Source organism: Dama dama, chromosome 29 (genome assembly GCF_033118175.1).
Source record: "Dama dama isolate Ldn47 chromosome 29, ASM3311817v1, whole genome shotgun sequence".
Classification (NCBI taxonomy): domain Eukaryota; kingdom Metazoa; phylum Chordata; class Mammalia; order Artiodactyla; family Cervidae; genus Dama; species Dama dama.
Genome location: NC_083709.1, coordinates 64,261,903 through 64,280,411, shown reverse-complemented (window position 1 = coordinate 64,280,411; position 18,509 = coordinate 64,261,903). Strand labels below are relative to the sequence as shown.

General features: G+C 42.1%; 1 protein-coding gene across 13 annotated transcripts in view; it reads left to right on the top strand.

The window, feature by feature from the left end:
• LOC133048892 (transducin-like enhancer protein 1) overlaps positions 1-18,509 on the top strand; it is a 91,403-nt gene that overhangs the window by 46,852 nt on the left and 26,042 nt on the right. For 6 of the 13 annotated variants that reach the window (XM_061132804.1, XM_061132801.1, XM_061132799.1 and 3 more), the window contains exons 7-12: positions 31-235; positions 984-1,000; positions 12,172-12,288; positions 15,694-15,747; positions 16,252-16,404; positions 17,810-17,954. In XM_061132804.1, coding sequence (XP_060988787.1) covers positions 31-235; positions 984-1,000; positions 12,172-12,288; positions 15,694-15,747; positions 16,252-16,404; positions 17,810-17,954 — 691 coding nt within the window. The remainder of the gene's footprint in view (positions 1-30; positions 236-983; positions 1,001-12,171; positions 12,289-15,693; positions 15,748-16,251; positions 16,405-17,809; positions 17,955-18,509) is intronic. The other 7 variants (XM_061132805.1, XM_061132802.1, XM_061132797.1 and 4 more) reach the window with 2 other exon arrangements.

Sequence of the window (18,509 nt, the reverse complement as noted above, 5' to 3'; positions counted from 1 at the left end):
CCTCTTCCTCTCAACCGCCACCTCCAACAGCAGCAGCAGTTGCAAGCCCAGCATCTTTCTCACGGCCACGGACCCCCAGTGCCCCTCACCCCTCACCCCTCGGGACTTCAGCCTCCTGGCATCCCGCCCCTCGGCGGCAGCGCCGGCCTCCTGGCGCTGTCCAGTGCCCTGAGCGGCCAGTCTCACTTGGCCATGAAAGATGACAAGAAGCACCACGATGCAGAGCACCACAGAGGTGAGAGGCCGGGCAAGCCAGATTAGGACCTTGTCCTAACGCTCTTACAGTGCTGCAAAGTTTGTGCACCGCTAAGGAAAGCCCCAGCCCATACAGAGCGCAAACAATGAGCTAAGAGGAACTGTCTGTCGCAAAGCTTGGCCACTGAAACACAGTTCGCCCTGGAGGTTTTCAGGCTTTAACGTGGGCATCTGTAGATTGCTCCATCTCTTTAGATGGCAGGCATCTTGACATCTTGGCAACTGCCTCGTTAATGCCAGTGGCCTGTACCATATTATGGAAAACTGTTAACTGCTTAATTGGGTAATTTTCAAAGAAAGTAATGTTGTTAAATGGGGCGAAATAAGAAGTTAAATTTGAAAGTGAATGTGTTCAAATGAAAGGTTTGATAATTGCATCTGTTACTACTTAGCTTCATAGGCTTTAATTCTAGTATGCATTAAATATTGGGCAAAATTGCACTTGACTAATTTTTTGGAAAAAAAAAAGAGTAATTTATTCTGTCAAGAAATTTTTTAAAAAAATAGGCTTTTGTGTATGGTTAAACTGTAAATCTTATGTTTACAAAATACTGTAATTTTCAGGAAATCACTGTATTAGGAATGTGCAATGACTTATATAAATAAAAGCCATTTTTAAAACTGTTTGGGGCTTGTGTTCTAATTATTCCCCCCTTTTTTTTATTTCTGTTCTTGCCTCTGTGTCTGAACGGGCATGTCTGTGCGTTTCTTGGTAACCTCGGGAGCAGACAGAGAACCAGGCACAGTAAGTACCCCGACTTTATGCGTCTGCTGCTCATAAAAACACGTTCCTCCCCCCACCCCACGGGGCGCCCCGGCGCCTTTCTGTCCATAGAGGCACAGACACGTGTGTCCTACCCTATCTCTCTCAGCAACTTGTTTTTCTTTTTTTTAAAAATATATCTGTTCTCTCCCCCACCCCCCCATCTTTTGTATAAAACTTTTATCGGATGAGAGGGAGGCAAAGCTGCTTGCTAAGATTACTCACTTGAAAATACACTTTGATCCTTATGTGCCCCATTTTAAAAATATGTTTATCATTGCACTTCGAGTCCAGGTTTACTTCTAATGTAAGAGAGTATTCATTTTTTTCTTAAGTCAGTTCTACAGGCAAGAGGTCATAATCCATATGTGAAATTGGTTAGTGCTGTGTTATTTCTACCTAAACCATCATTATCCTCGCGAATGCATCTTAGTTGCTAGGTTTCTATATCTAGTTTTCTTTTCAAAATCGTCCTTGGAGTGTGAACTTGAACTTTATTTTAGTCCAGAGAACTGAGTCTTTGAGTCATCTCTCAAAACCAAGAAGATTGAGTTCACGGAGCTCTGTGCTTATTGAGTTCATTTTCTCACCAGCCTAAATCTCAGTATATATACTGAGTTTCCTGCATAATTATTATAGAAAACTCATGGTAATGGTTGTATAAAATGGAGAAACCCACTTTGTGTAATGTTTGATCTGCTCACGTATTTGCCAGTTACTTCTGGGGCTGCCTGTCTCTAGAACTCACCTCTCATGTTGTGGAGCAAAGAGTGAGAACCTGGCCCCTCTTCAGCTGAGATAACCTATCGTTTTTGCCCCTTCCCGTCTTCCTTTTTTCTTTCTGAACACGCAGAATTTGGATGATCTTCAATCTAAATATGGTTTAAAAATGGGATACTGAACTTTTAAATCACTCTGATACTTTTCTTATGAGTTTGGGGGAAAGATATGTAATTGTTTTTAAGTTTGAAAAGTTTAGGTTCCCCCCTTCCTCCACCTTCTGTGTAGAATAGTAACAGTTCTTAAAATTTTCTTTGGGATTGAGCTTGGTATACTTTTATGTGTCAGAGTATATGAGGGGAATAGATAATGGTGAAAGGATGAGGTAGCTGGTTTTGAAATTCTTGTTCTGTAAATTTTCTTTGGAAGCTGTTAGGAAGGAAAAAGAGGGGAGAAAAAATTAGAGGTAGAGAATAAAATCACCTACTCCCAAAGTACAGACCAAAGTAAACTGATTTATGGAGGAACTAGCTATTGATTTATGGGAAAGTTGTACCCTTAAAGAAGTACAAAATAGTTCTTCAATTTCAGGCAGTTGTGCGTTGTTTTTCAGTCCAGTTAGTTTAGTTATTAGTAAGTCCATGTTGAGTTAGCAGTCAGTGAACTTTCAAGTCCAAATGTGGTAGATACATTGCATAAACCAATCTATAAAATAATATAAAATACATGGTTACTTAATGTGTTATTTGCATGTCTCCTTTTTTACACCAAACTCTTGTCAAGTCTTAATTATAATTTCAACATTTTCAGAAGTATATATACTGAGTTTCCTGCATAATTATTATAGAAAACTCATGGTAATGATTGTATAAAATGGAAAAACCAGACTAATTTGTAACCAAAACATTTAATTCAGTCTGTAGAGAGAAATTAAATTGTTCACTGTCCATATAAGTGGGATTTTGCTACAGTTATGTAAAATTAACTAACTCTCTTCAAACTTTATGTAAAATTAAATATGAGACTCAGTGGGTAATGAGATGATGTGTACTATTAACACCTAAAATATTATAGTACTTAACTATTTAATAAAGTGGTTTGAATTATGAAGTTGAATTTTACTTGGCAGATAAAGTCAATTGATTATACAGGTGTTTTGTTTAGTTTTTTCACTCAATGAAGGCTTAAGAGCAGTGGCTATCTAGGGCAATGATTTTCACACCTTGTGGTCTCAGAACCTTCACATCCTCTAAGTAATTGATTACCCTAGAGAACTTTTGATTATGTATGTCATATATTTTGAAAAGTCTCTGGGTTAGAAATAAAACAGATTTTTAAATTACTTAAACAGATAAAAAGTTACTTAATTGTGTTAAATAACATTTTTAGTGAAAAATAACTAATTTCCAAAATAAAAAATCAGAGTGGGAAGAGTGGCTTTGTTTTTTGCACGTTTGCAAATGTCGTTAATGCCTGGCTTAAAAGAGGGGAGCTGAATTCTTGTCAATTTTTTGCATTCTGTTTGTTGCCATATATTGTTTTGGTTTAAGTATTAAAATCTGCCCACAAAGAGACACCCTTGAGGTCCTTGGACCAAACTCTTGAGAACCTCTGCCATAAATAAGACCAAGGAGTTCTGAGAAATTGTAGGCTGGCATATAGTTTTATTTTTTTCCTGCTCTTCTTTCTATGTTGAACAGACATTTTTTATATCCAGTGCAAAAATCAAGGACTTACAATAGATCCAGAGGGAACTGTTGAGTGTGTACGTATTGTTATCTCTTGAGTCTAAACTATGTCGTTCGCTAGTAGAAGGTTTTATGGTGGGAAAACAAATGAACTATAATGTAACCTGTTTTATGTAAAACCCAGGAAAGAAAAGAGCCAAGAGCAGAGGGCACATGATTTTTAAGTTTCTCATTTCTGAAAGGGATGAGTGGTAAAGCTGGTAACTTAAGAGAGGTGTAATTTGCTGTTTGGCTATTGATTTTAAATTAAGATTTGACTACTGTTTTTCTAATTCACAAACCTTTTTTTATTTTAACATAAGCCTATTTATCAGAGTGCTACTACTGAGCAAAGAAATGACCTGACAAAAGCCTTTATTTCTTCAAGAGTAATAAAATTTAGATAATTCAAGTTAATTTAAAGACGAATTGCACCAAGTTCGTTTTGGCTGAAGAGAGTCTCCTTTAAATTAAGTCTGCTTTGAAAGACATTGAGTTAGAGAATTGACATGGAGCTGTATGGCTTTTAAGAAATTGTGATAGAATGTTTATTTAAGTACTCATTCATTTAACAAATATTTATCGACCATTTACTATGTGCCAGGCACTGGCTCAGAGCACTTTGTACCCTTGCTGCCATTTTACAGTGATGGCTTGTGATGTCAGAGTCAGATTATGTGTTGAATGAAAAGCACTGAAATACCTCACTCGTGTGATCATTATTTGGAACAGCTAGAAAAGGGAGGAGACTTGAGCGGGCTATCTGGGAGAGACTCTAGAATGGGACTGTCTGTAAACTTAGGCAGGTTCCTGAGTGGACTTCAGAAGGCCCTTGAACACCACTAAGATTGTATGTAGAGTACTGTGGGTGAGTGCTCTTACGTAATGCTGGGAAAAGATCATAACTCATTAAATTCTCCAAGGGGGTTCCTGGCTCAGAAACGTCTTAAGCACTTTTCACCTGCTTTAGTTCAGAGTAGCGCATCACTATCATTTTCTTCCTAGGTGGTGCTAGTAAAGAACACACTTGCAGGAGACCTAAGAGATCCAGTTCAGTCCCTGGGTCCAGAAGGTCTCCTGGAGGAGGGCACGGCGTCCCACTCCAGTATCCTTGCCTGAAGAATCCCATGGACAGAGGAACCTGGCAGGCTACAGTCCATGGGGTCACAAAGAGTTGGACATGACAGAAGTGACTTAGCACACATCATTTTCTCAGACACAAAGCCCAAGGAGGTTGGGTGTTTCAGTTCATATAGATCGTCTTTCTGAGGGACCCCATTACCACTCCCGTAACTGATTTCTACAGTCACCATGTTCACATTTAGAACTTTTAAATAAGTGATTATGACAACCATCACTCGATGTTAAGGTGGTATCTTTATTTTTTTCTTCTCTAGCTGTTGTACTTGACTAGCTAATTGGTAGAGGTAGGACCAGATCCTAATTCTGGACCACCTATCCCTTCCCTTTTTCTGAAATGACACTGTGCAGAATAGAGGGCAAAGAGGGAAGAAGCTATGAGGCTTGCTCTGGGAAGTACTTCACTCTTGGCCTGTTTCTGAAATTTTATTTTTTTGAAAGTCACATTGTCTCCTCATGGCTTTTTATGACCATGGCAGTATGTGTGTGTGGGGTGGGGTGGGGTGTGGGGGAAAGGAGCAGTGATAGAAAGAAGGTAGGTTTTGGGCTAAGGCAGACCCAGTGGAATTCTGGCTGCACAGGCAGTATTCCTCGTGCTTTTGGACCTTCTTGTCTCACCTGTAAGATGGCGATGGTGGCTGCCTGCAGGGTGCGGGTTTAGGACCCACAAATGGGAAGTCATCAGCCATACGTTTGCAGGCCTTTAGGAAGGTCCTCCCTGCATCCACCTGCAGGGGAGCTGGACAACAGGAAACGTGTCGTTGGTCACCCTTGGCATAGCTCCTTGTGGCTTCCTTTCCTTTTCACACAATGTGTGAGGCTTCCGTGGCGATGGGGGCCCGCTTGACTGAGTGGCTGGTCCCGATGTCGTTCTGTGTGTCCGCATCACGAAACACACCCCAGCCTCTTAGGAGCTTGGTCAGTCGAATGATGCTGGAATTCATCAAAGGTAAATGGGGGCTCAGAGGAGGTGTTTTCACCTACACATTGATGACTTTATCTTGGCCTATGTCAAGGAAGTGTGTGGAGATAAAGGATAAAACTAAGATGAATTACCTGAAATCTCTATATTTAAGGCACAGTAGGAAACACTTAGATTTTCTGAAGCTGTGGCTTCAGTAGATTTTTCTTTTGGTAGGACTTAAAACTTTGTACTGAAGAAAAATAAAATAGATCCTGTGGGGAAACCAGCATCACTGCCGTGAGAAGGTTGAACCCCCAAGGGAAGGAGGACCCTGGCGGTTTCTTGCTTGTTGGGAATGGTGTGTTCCTGTGCTAGGTGAGGTGTCTGCTCATCATTTTCAACATCCCTTCCTTAACATAGTACAGCAAACTGTCTGCATCTTTCCGATGAGGAGAGATGGGTGTAAGTGCCGTCGGATATCAGATACCACAGTCCAGTCCTGACCCATTGCTTTCTAGTTTCAGGACTTTTTTTTTTTTGCAGTAGAAGCTTCTCACCAGGGGCTGGCAAATGAAGAGGGGCAGTAGCACCTAAGAGCGCTTTGCAAACATGCTTCTAGAAAAGGTTTGAAATACACCTTGACTTTTGTTGTGACCAAGGTCCTGATTAGGGGAATAAAGGTGTTATGAGGTCATTTAAAGATTATTCTTAAGTAGTTATGTTTCTTTTCAGCTCCATAGTTTTTATTGAAAACGTTTTGTTTTACCTGGAGAAGGAGGGTGGAAAAGCAAACTGTGGACATAGAGAGTGACGCGGAAGGCATTTCATGGTTTAGCACTTCTTCCAGCTCAGATGTCACTGGGTGTGTGTCTGTAGCTCTTTTATCTTGGGCATCCTCTCGAGTCACCCATCTGCATCCGACAGTGCTGAGTTCCTAAATGGAGGTGCAGGAACATGTTGGTTTTTAAAAAAAAAAATTTTTTTTATTGTTTTGTTCTCCCCATATTTTGCCTTCAAACCATGTGAAAAATAGATGCTGCTCCACAGCCAATCTCCCGAGACATGTTTTCCACGTTTCCACACATCTCCATTTGCTTCCACTTTTTGCCATTGACAGGTGGGGATTCTGTTAGTTTTATAGGTTAAAAGTGCATTTGTCACACAGAATGCGTGGATGACCAACTGGCCCGCAGCGCAGAGTGCTGCATGGAGTGATGGCTTAATTGGTACCAGGTGTGGGTGAGGCGGTGCACAGATGTGATGGGGTGTGTCGTCACCTAATTGTTTTAATGTTCACCGGGAAGTTAATTGTCAGCGTAGAGTGTGCTAGCAAATTAGGTTCCCACTGCCTTAGTGTAACTGAGGATAAATGAGGTGTCATGAGTTCCCAATCTGTACCTCTGACACAAACACTTCTCCTGTGAGGAGGAGACTGTTCCCAAGGGGAATCAGCATGGCAGCTAAAGAAATCCATTTGAATAATGTGCATTATTTTCACATTAGGGAAACCCGTCTAGCTTTTGCTGTCTCCATGAGCGGGTTTTCCTTTCACATTTGCTGCTGGTGGCTTCAAGCTTTAGATTTGGTTGGCAAAAGAATTGCTTTGAGGTCTCAGAGTAGATGAAGGAGATGTGAATGCTCTTATAAAGTGTTCTGGCAGCATTAACAGTGTAAACCAGCTCTCTTTCATATATCTGGAGTTTACCTTCCAAAATACCTCAGTATACATGAACAGCCATTCTTGTTAAATTGCCCAAGAAAAGTAAAATTCTTGGAACAAGACTATAAAGACTGTTTATTATTCATATTAAAGCAGCTAAGTCTATGTTGGTCTTGAGTAGATGGGTGTTCAGAGCATGAAATAGACACATTATTTTCTAGAATGGTCAGAATAAAGGTAATACAAAGTCCAAATCTTGACATTGTCTTCTGATTCAACTGAATGCTCTTTGAAATTCAAAAGATTCTTCTGTTTAAATTGTAAGTTTTTATAGGAAGGTATGGTTTGTTACTTACATGTCTGGATTTTATTTTTACTTTAAGAGACTACATTGTCCACTTCTACCCACTAGTTGAAATACCACCAACTCTCTAGTTAACTTGGGCCCACTCATCTTGAGCAGGGAATGATTCTGGTGTGTTTTTATGCAACATGTTTCACCTATTTGGGAAATTGTGCTCTGACTCTGACCACAGGTTGTAACATTTGAAGGCTTCCCATGCTTTCTGGGTAGCTTTTTAGCTCACTCTTGTTTCTGTTCTTAACCGTCACATCACTGTTGGTGCAAGAAGTAACTCTCGGGAAGTACAGGGTAACCATAGTGAACAATTCACCTGTTATCAGTTCACATGCCTAGTGAGGTTTTAGGTTCTCAGATATTCCAGATTTTAGAAGGGATGGGTCCCTTCTTGTGGTTCATACCTTTTCTCTGTTCTTAGACCTCATCTAATCATGTCATGAATAGTCTCTTTATATAGATGGAGAGAAAAGTGTGCCAGTTGGGACAAGGGGTCTTTTTAGACACTCTGTTTCTGGGCTGAACATTCCAGGGGGACCTTGTTTTCTTTAGAGACTTGTTTCATCTGCCTCTCCTTTTATCGTTTTACTTGGCTTTGTTCCCACTAGTGTGTGCAACTTGAAAGGTGCAGAAAATCATCACGGTTTTCAAATTTTAGCTTATTTTGAAAACTGTGTTTTTAGATCTTGATTTGCTCAGATTTGTAATATCCCCCATGGGCTGTATGAAACTTCTATTTTTGAGTTCTTCTAGGGAAGACATAAGGTAAATAAGATGATTTTGTTTGGTTCTTAAGAAAAATTTTAAACAAACAAAAACTTATATACAGTCTGGAAATCCCAGCTCTCGGAACATTTGTAGTAGAAGTCTGCCCAGTAATTACAGTGTTTGAAAAATTCTGGCAGATAATTAAATTTTACCAGCTGCAAGGTGAAATAAAACATCAAGTTTCTTGGCTCGAATTAGAGTCTATCAGTCAGTGTGGTAACACTAGTTTTCATGTTGATTAAAAAACTCTGATTCACAATTAAATATTTATTTGGCAAATAAATATTTGAAAAGTGAATTTTACTTGATGAATGCTGTTTGGGAGATAAATACCTTTCAAAATACAGACTCTAGGGGGACAAGCAGTAAATAGGTTGACAATGATTGATGGGGCATGACACTGGGGCTGCGGATACCTGGGCTATTTTGTTGCTTTCTGCTGGGGTGTTTTTTTTAGTGTGATTCTTGGGTTATAAATGGCAGGAATTGTGAGTGGAAAGCCAGGAATTTGAGATTGTTTTCAGGTCACTTAAAAGTAAGCTGTAAAACGTTTTTGTTTTTTGATATTATGTTCACAATTTTGTTATGGTGGGCATGTACCAAGTAAAGCAACATGGGTCTGTGGTTAGGAGGAAATCCAAGAGAGGATGCATTAGTCATTATGATATCACATTAGAATTTTAGGCTCACTAGGTTAAAGAGCCAATATGACTTCTAAGTGAGAGGTATTGGGGGGTCAAGTATTTGGGTACAAGTATTCGATGTACATAAACTGAGTTTAAAAATCACTCTTTTGGGAGTGCAGGCCCTTTGACTTAATGGACAGAAGCTTCTTGACTTCAGGAAAATCACCTCCACTTCTGGACATCCCCTACATAAAATAAGGGGGATAAAGATAATGAATATGTGTTAAGATTGCTTTAGCCTCATCAGAGGTTTGGTCCTAACTGTCTTCTGTGTTTAGAATGTATGACTTTCTCAGTAACTTGAAGCAACCTCAGTTTTATTCTTTTACAAACAGGCTCTTCTTAAATGTTGATTGAATATTAAATTTTCATGTTAAATATGATTCTGTCTTCTCTTTCAAATGTAACAAATCAGAATAGAACCCTAAATTTTGAAGGACCCAAAGGATATTCAGTCAGCACCCAGGTATAGTCTCTTCATTCTTAAAATGTGTGTAAAATGTCTCAGAACAGCCGTCAGAATGACTATTCTGCCGCTGAGCCCTGAAGAACATAAGACAGTGTGTGAGAACAAAACGTAGCCAAGGGAAGAAGACTTACGGTGTCAGGAGACAGCCAGCCTCACCCATGTGGTCACTTGCAGGTTCTGAGGATCAAATGAGGGAATGGTGAAAAATGAGGGTCACCTAGGCAGTAGTGAAGGAAAACTGTTGCTGCCAACAGTGAATTGAAGTTCATTAGGCTGGAACTCTTTGCTTAAGTCAAGAACAACAATGGAAGCTGTGTCAGGGCTGGAAGATGTTGGGGACAATTACAGCAAACAGGGCACATGAGAACCACGAGAAAGTGGTTCGTCACAGGTGGGGCTGCAGCGTGGGCCAGGCGCTCCTGGCTCCAGACTGTGCTGTCCCAGGCTTCTCCAGCCCACACTCCTTGCTGCCATGTTTTGAATTAATTTTATACCATCAAAGGTATGATGAGACATTTCATTTTGTAACTTGTCTCAATCTTCCATCTGAATGGAGCCAATTTTCAGATAAGCAGGAGTGCTAATTACCAACCCCATCTAAATTTAGAAGTACTTTCAGAGCTTTGCAGAACTCATTCAGATTATAGGCCTCACTTAAGCTGCTCAAACAGGAATGAGAATTTAACTTCTGACTTGGAGATGCAGAAGCCTCACAGCTCGCCAGGGTCCAGCCAGAGGAATGTTATTGTTTCTAGCAAAAATTGCATTGTTCCTAGAAGGCACGTCATTTACTTTTGTGATCACAGTCCCACTTGACGTTAGAAAAAAATCAGATCATTGGAAAGCTGTCTTTGAGTAGCTGAGTGGTTTGGATGCCCAGTGCTAGTCATAGCAGGAGAGCTGCTCAGGAGATCCTGGAGAAAGAGACTTTAAAATTGCCAGTGGACACCAACACTGCTGTGTTATGCTGGGCGCATGGGTAGCTGTCAGGTTGAGAAGGATGCAGCCTGGCCCTCGCTGCTTCCGGTCTGAGTCTGGAGGAAGAGACTTGGGGGCTGATACAATCTAGAACACAGACAAATGTGTTTGGACACTTTTTCCACGTGAGCGCAAGCTGCTGCTCCCCTCCCCAGTGCGTGTGTTAGCACTTCACAGGAGTTTTGTTAAGTCTCCTGCGTCCTGTCAGGCATTTGGTCTGGGTCAGAGGGGTTAGTTTTTAGCAGACGCTTGCCAAGGTAATTAGTTCAGGGATCCAGCCAGCTCACCTTTCAGCCCCACACTGTGCTCGAGACGTTATTCTGAGCTTCTCTATATTGAATTGTGTTGGTTCCTACCACTGCTTTTATGTAAGCCTCCCGGCATTTGTGGAGCTTGAACAGTCATGAATGAAAGCTCAGCTGCTTCAGAGGCAGCCTCTGAAGTGGGCAGAGGGGCTTCAGCATGCCTTTTGATTTCCTCCTGAGTGTGGTTGAGCTGAGAATGTTCCCATGGTGGGGTCCCCAGTTTTCACAGGGCACAGAAGGGGGGCCGTTTGAGAGCACGCCACCTGGCTAATTTCCTTGGGCTAGTTAGGACGGAAGACCCATCCAGGGCCTCTTAAAATGGACCTTTATTTAAAGATTCGCTCCTGGTACTTATTGCATTAGAGGTGGTCTTACTTCAAGGTTTCCCCAAGCCCCTTTGTATTTTCATTTGCAGCCTAGAAAGGTAGCATCGCTGTTTGTTGGCCCTGGACTGAGTTCTCCAGCATCTTTCAGAAATTGGGGTTATCTGGGCTTTGAGAAAGGAAGTTTTTGCACAGCTAGTTCAGCATTGTTCAAGGCAGTAACACATCACTGAACAAATTGCCCTCTTGCATATGCTAATCCCACACTTAAAAGAACTCATTGTAACATGTTCTGATGCTTTAGCCCAAGGGGAGATGGGAATTGAAGGGATGTCAGATCGTGTCATGTGACCCTCAAATATCTAAAATGCCTGTTTTCTTTGGGTCAGCAGTTCATACTCAGCACATGTGAAGGAAAGTATCCTGTGTGGTTTGTGGAAAAGATTAGTCCTTGTTCCTGCTTTTGTGTGTGGGAGCTGGCCTTGCTGTTGAAGATTCACTGGCTGGAATTCCTGCTTTGGGTCTTAAATTTCAGTGCTCTTGGCACGGAACACCAAATCTTATTTTCAACAATAAATTAAAAGAATTCAAAAGAGTTCCTTCATTGTGACTGTGGAAAATGTGATTTGCCTTTTAGGAAAGCATGCTGTTAATCCCACCCGCTCTCTTTGTGTCTTTTTAGAAAGGCCCACATTGACTCTTACAGTGACAGAATATGTCTAATAGAGTGATCTCAGGTTTTGCTCATAGACCATTCATATTCCAGACCAGGGAGTCTCAGTGGGAAAGAATAAAAACACATCCACATATAAACAGCAGGCTCCCATTTCTCTAAGAACAGGCAGAACAGAGGAGCATTTTAAGTGAGTAGGGCCAGAAGGATCCATGAGGCTTTGGATGGCTTGATTGCATAGTCAGGGTCTCCCTTTTAAGTGCTTAAATCTCTATAAATGTTTGCCATCTACGTCTTCAGATGAGACGAATTAAATGGAATGAAAGGCTGTGTAGGTATCACCTTTCCAAATCGGCTGTCACATCCAGGTTGGGTTTTCATGTGTACAAAGAGACTTGGAAAGAAATCTTTGATTAATTTTTTTTTTTTTTTGGTCTTGCAGAGTAATTCCCTCTTGGTCCCAGACAGTCTAAGAGGCACAGATAAACGCAGAAATGGACCTGAGTTTTCTAATGACATCAAAAAAAGAAAGGTGGACGATAAGGACTCCAGCCACTATGTAAGTAAATAAAGGGCTTGAAATAATATTTTGTCTTCTTGCTCACCTTCTAAGTGAGTCTACAAAAGACTCTAAGATCTTACTGATAATTTCACATACCTTAAAATAATGTATCAAGAGGATAGATTCTTCCATTGTAGGATATTATTTCCCTCTCGAGCTGTAAATTATGTATCTTCTAGGCTTGCGTATTAAATTTTGGGCTTTCTACTGCAGTTATTCCTAAGAGGGGATACAGAAATGTAGGACTGGCTTCATGGTGTGTGGTCTGAGCCAGCTGCACTGGCCCTGCTCTTAAAAGGAACCTGTCTCAGCCTTAGTTTCATCCTCTGTTCTCCACCATCTTTAAGTGCTCAATTTTTGAGCCAGGGCCTGTGTTTTAATTTTGTCCCAGGCCTTGCAAAATTTCGTAACCCGTCGTGCTGAAATAATGAGGATGAGAATTTGGTGTCATCGGCTGGCTTTTTGGGTGCCATTGTGGTAATAGATTCAGGTCCATATTAGGTCTTAAGTCAGAGTCTGCCCTCTGCTACAGCGAGTGGTGCAATGATAGAAGTCCGTGGTAAAAATGAAAGAAACATTGGGGGCATCTTGTTTAAACCCTACAGATGAGACCACACAGCTCGATGTGAGGACTCTTGATTCAGATCAGGCTAAAACCACATTCGTGAGGAGAGCACACCAAGCCAAATGGCCATTGACTGTGGTCTTGGGTCATAAACATTGCATCTGACCGATGCCCTGTCATTTCCTTGTGTGTCCGTGAGTTTCTGTTTTGGGATGGACACATTCTCAGAAGCAGTGAGAGTGAATTAAGCCACTCCCGAATGCCCCTGGAGGAGAACGTGTCCACCTCCAGCCGGCTCCCGTGCAGAGGTTTCCACGCTAGACCTCTGTCTCCTGCTAGCTGGCACGAGCTGAGGGCTAATCTAGTATTTAGAAACGGGTAACAGTTCTTGAGCAGCACCTCAGGTAGTGCCAGCCGCTGAATCCTTCTGTGCGGCTTGTTTCACTTAACTCTCAACACCACCCTGGTTATTTGGTGCCATCCCTCCATCTCACAGATACAGGAACTGAGGCACGGAGCTCTTAAGTGACTGGCCCAAGGTCAGAATTAGTAAGCGGAGCCCAGAGACAATCTGACTCCAGCATCCATGCTCTTGGTAACCATGCTAGGATTCCTAAAGCAAGAGCCTAGGATTGGATGTTTTGCCACAGAATATCGGTACCTACTTTGTGCCATAGTAATACCTTTAAGAACCCAAACTGTTGATCTCCCCACCCCAGCCCAAGCCTTTTTAGCATTTATTTGCCCAGAACTTGTGTTGCACACAGATGCTTTTATATATGACATTGATTGTTCGTCAGCCATGACATACCGAAATTTGCACACTTGCCAATGATACAATTCCAAGTTGCTCTGTGCAAGGCTCATGTGGATAAATTATTTAGTAGTGAGTGATGTAGAATCCATGGCTCTACATGACTTTTTCATAACCTGCTGCTATTAGCTGTGTCTAGTTGTATTGGTAGTTGAGGACGATGTGTTGAGATGACATTGGAGAATGTGAAGTGAAGGATTCAGACCTTAGATATTTGATGACAGATATGTACTGTACTGTGAAGGTTTATATTTTGGAGATGATCCGATACAAAGCTAACATTTACATTTCAGACAACTTAGGCACTCACTTCACAGTTCCATTTTCATAAATGCGTTGTTTGCTACTTCTTACCAGTTGGTCTGTACATTACATTTTTTTTTTTTTTCCTACATTTTTTTTCCTAAAGGGAAACCCCTTCAGCTTATATTTTGTCAATGTCACTCTGGGTTTCTTTTTCTTTCTTTTAATCAGTGTTTTTGGTTGTTGTTGTTGTGTTGTTTGGCCGCACTGTGCAGCATGCAGATCTTAGTTCCCTGATGAGGGATCAAATCCGTGCCCCCTGCAGTGAAAGGGTGGAGTCCTAACTGCTGGACCACCAGGGAATTCCCATACCCTGGGTTTATTAGTACCTGAAAACGTTTGTGATTTTCTGTGGGCTTTGTTAAGAGAAAGCAAAATTTTTTTAGTATTAAGTTTCTCTTTTATTGCATGAAAAAATACTTCTTTCAAAAGACTTATTTTAAATTACCCAGGCTTCCTCATTGGTTGTAATTTCTTTTTATTGCTAGTGAATTGCATGGGACCTTTATAACTATGACTAAAGTATATCTAGTCACACATTATTGAAGAAAGTCAGTTGGGTCTCCCTCATATAACACTTTAGGTATGACTAGATAAAATATTTAAGACATGCATTTAGAGTTGGGGGTATCTTTCTAGCTGGACTTGGGGTCCACAAAAAGTTAATGGGTTTGCACTTATACTAATATTTTTCCGACATTATTAGTGTATTCTTATTTGACAATGACATCAGTATAAGAACTGTGTAGATCATAAACCCGGGGCCTGCTCCTTTTTGAGAATTAGGGCCTATTTGCGATAACCTGTTTTTTTGTAGGTCCATTATATGACTCTGCACTAAAGGGCATAGAAGGCCTTTTGGCTAAGGAAGTAGACTTCTTCAGCCTGCCCTGAACTTGTTGTAGGAGTGATCACGTTATTAAATTGAACAGTTTTTTTCTGAAGCTTTTTCAAATTCAGTGCAACCATGGAGTTTCCTCTGATGAGCCAATTTTATGGCTTCGTGTCAAGACCATAAAAGCCCTACTGTAGGATGCCACTGCCCTCCAGACACCGCCACCCTATCTTCCTTCCATCTCGAGAATATTCCAAGTTGATTGCTAAAGAGCCAACGTGAGGTTAGATTAGATCTTGGTAGTTATTTTAGCTAGGACTTAGCTTTGTTGTTTGTACTTTTTTTTTTTTTTTGCTTTATTTATTTTTTTGCTTTATATAATTTTTTTTGCAGTAATTAGTAACCCCATGGGAACGAGGTCCAGATTTGTCTTTATAATTATGAATTGCCCATGAACACTAGAATTGTTGACCGCCTTCAAGGTGATACATGTAAAAGCAATGGTATGAAATTGTGTTCTTAATTTGAAATCCGGTGGGGAAAGATCTCTTAAAGAAGCACATGTAGTTTTCGGATTATGAGCGATTCAGCTGTTGCAAGCGTTTATTGAGTCTTTACCATGCGCCAGGTTTTACAAGCTGCCATCACCTGTATATACACTGTGACTGTATGGCTGGTGTGCTATTGCAACAGAGTTCCCGCCTGGGGCTCCCGGGTCAGATGAGAAGGGAAGAAGGTGATCTTAATTACCAGGGCTGGCATTCCGTAAGGGAACCTGTAGGCATGTCCCAGCTCATTTTCTAGTCTGTCTGCTCCCAAGAACTATAGGGATTTCATTGAGCCTCAATCCCTTTAGTAAATGGCATTAAAATCTCTTTTTTTCAGGACAGCGATGGTGACAAAAGCGATGACAACTTAGTTGTGGATGTTTCTAATGAGGTAACCGTTCTCTTCATCAAGCTTTATTTTTAGAGCAACTTGGGAGAGAAAGGACGTGGAGCCCCCGTATGTTGGTCTTGTGCGACTTTACACATTAAGAATTTACTGAGTGTTCCTAGACAGAGCAGTAATGGTCTAAAAACAACACAAACGTGTTTCTTTTAAAAAAAAAAAAATCTGTCTTTCTGACCATTTTGGATTCCTGAGTTGGTGTCTGGCTCTCTTGCCTGTCCCGAGCCCTCTGGGCAAAGTATTTGAGCATGAGGGGAGATACAATTGTTCCTAGATTTTTTTCTTTACGGTGCCTCCACGGGTGTGCTTGCAGACACCATCCTGTTCATGGTAAGGACAGTATTAGGTGCTGGGCACCTCAAGTCGCCCAGATCTCACGGGCTGTGAGCACTCTCCTTTAATTTGGAGAACTGGTGTGGAAACAGAGTTTGTAAAGGGAAAGAGCCGTCTGTTGCGAGTGAAATCATGAGACCTTTGCTTGTGCTTCTGGAGGACCCCTCATCTCCCCGCGCAAGCCCCGCGCATTCACCCAGGGAAAATGGGATTGACAAAACCCGCCTGCTGAAGAAAGACGCCTCCAGCAGCCCGGCGTCCACTGCCTCCTCGGGAAGTTCCGCTTCTTTGAAATCCAAAGAAATGAGCTTGGTAGGTCATAAGAACTGTCACTTGCCTATTTAGCAGTTCGGTTTTCTTGGGGAACCAGAGGTTCCCTAATATATTTGAAATATGAGGTTTTTAATGACTGAGTTATATTTTTAAGGGTTTTAAAGTGAAACTCATGGTTCTGCTCTCTGTCCCTGGGTGATTCCTTTTTCCCTCTGGTTCGTCTCTTCTGGGCCATGATGGGAGCGAGATAAGCTTCCGTGCCTGTTGCCTGCTTTCTTGGGGGATGTGTCCATGGCACAGACTCTCTGAAACTTCTTACATGGCAAATGGTTTGAACGCCTTAGGCCCTGTGAAGTCCTTCACTTTGTTAAGTGGTGCATTTCCCCTGGTTTTAGACTGACCCGTCCTGTCGGGTCATGTTGTGATTGGGTTATGGGGCAGCTGGTGATGTACTCAAGGCGGCATCAGGGGTTACCTGGAACTGGGGGAGGGATGAGGGTGGTATCAGGCCCATTCATGCTCTCAGTCATTCACCAGACATTGTGGAGTGTCTCATCTCTCCACTCACCATAACAACCCTGCAGTTAATCCCTGTGTGGTCCCCCACGGCATTATCCCATTTCACTGATGGGGAGGCAGGCCTGAAGCTGGCAAGCTTGAGGAGCCTGCCAAGTTTACCCAGCACATGAACTGCCAAGCCAGAAAGAACTGGGGTCTCTCTAGCCTGTGTTCTTTGCTGTCCCAGAGCACTTCTCAGACTGGCTAAAAGGACACGAAGGGTTGACATGCAGAAGAAGGTGCCCTGTGACCCTGTTACCATCTTGACTCCCGAAGGCCTCTACACTAGTGGGTCCACACTGTTTATGTAGGCAAATGGGTGCTGCTGCTGAATGCCAAAGAGTTATTTTTTTAGGTACATCTCTTAAAATGATTGGGCTAGTTCTAGGGCTTTTGCCTCTGAAATGCTAGTTTGCTTCTCATCAAGTGGATGGCTCAGCTGTCTTTCACTGTCAGTCTCAATCCCACTGCCACTAAAAGGCAAGGGTGGAAAGGTTGGTAGTGGGGTTCCTCCCTCTGTTATTCTCGGTGCTGGAGGCATTTGTTTCTGAGTGACCGAGAACTTTCCTCTGGGTGGTCATCATTCTTACTTGGACTAGATCCAAAGTCCACAAGCCTGATGGAAAAATACTTTTTAAAATAAAATCTGTGGAGGAAGGCGTGTGATCATGTTCTGTGTCTCTAGCTAGAGTTTTAATTCTGGCAGGAAGAGGAAAGGTCAACATTTCTCACTCACAAGTTAATGCTGTCAACATTGTGTGGATTTATGAAAATTGGCCGAGGGAATAGCTAGAAGGTGCCCAGTGTTCCAGCTGCTGTTGTGATAAATTGTGTAATATGGCTTGGATTAAAAATAATACTCATTTAATTTGTTTAATGATACCAGCATGAAAAAGCCAGCACGCCTGTGCTGAAATCCAGCACACCGACGCCTCGGAGTGACATGCCAACGCCGGGCACCAGCGCCACTCCAGGACTCCGTCCAGGCCTCGGCAAGCCTCCAGCCATGGACCCCCTCGTCAACCAAGCGGGTGAGGCCTCGCCTCCCGTGGGCTGTGTTTTGTTTTTCTCTTTCCCAACGTGATTTGTCTGTTCATCTCATTGTGCCGTTTCCCCGTGAATAGGAGAGGTGCTTTCTGCCTGCCTCCCTCCTTCTTATCTCTGAAAAGCTGTGATAAGAAACAGATGTTTGTCCTTGGGTTTCAGCAGCTGTACCCTGTTCAGTCTCCAACTGTTTACATTTGACTTTTCTTTTATTTCCAAATAATCCAAATCCCAAGGACTTCAATAAAGTTTCTGATAATTATTCCGCCCGTAAGCTCCTTACCAAACTATCATTGTGTGTCTGAGATGGCTGATGTTGACCGAAACGGCCGGTCTGGCTGGCCCACGTGTGTTTCTTGCGTGCCTTGGTTGGCCAGTGTTCTGCTGGTATATCCCTTAGGGATCAGTGGTCTCTCTTCCAGGAGAAGTCGGGAGGGTTTCACTGAGACTCCAGCCCCTGAACAAACTCATAACTTTTAACTGTATCTTCCGTTCTGGGAAAGGGAGAATGTAATACCCTGGGCCAGGTGGTAAAGAGGCCC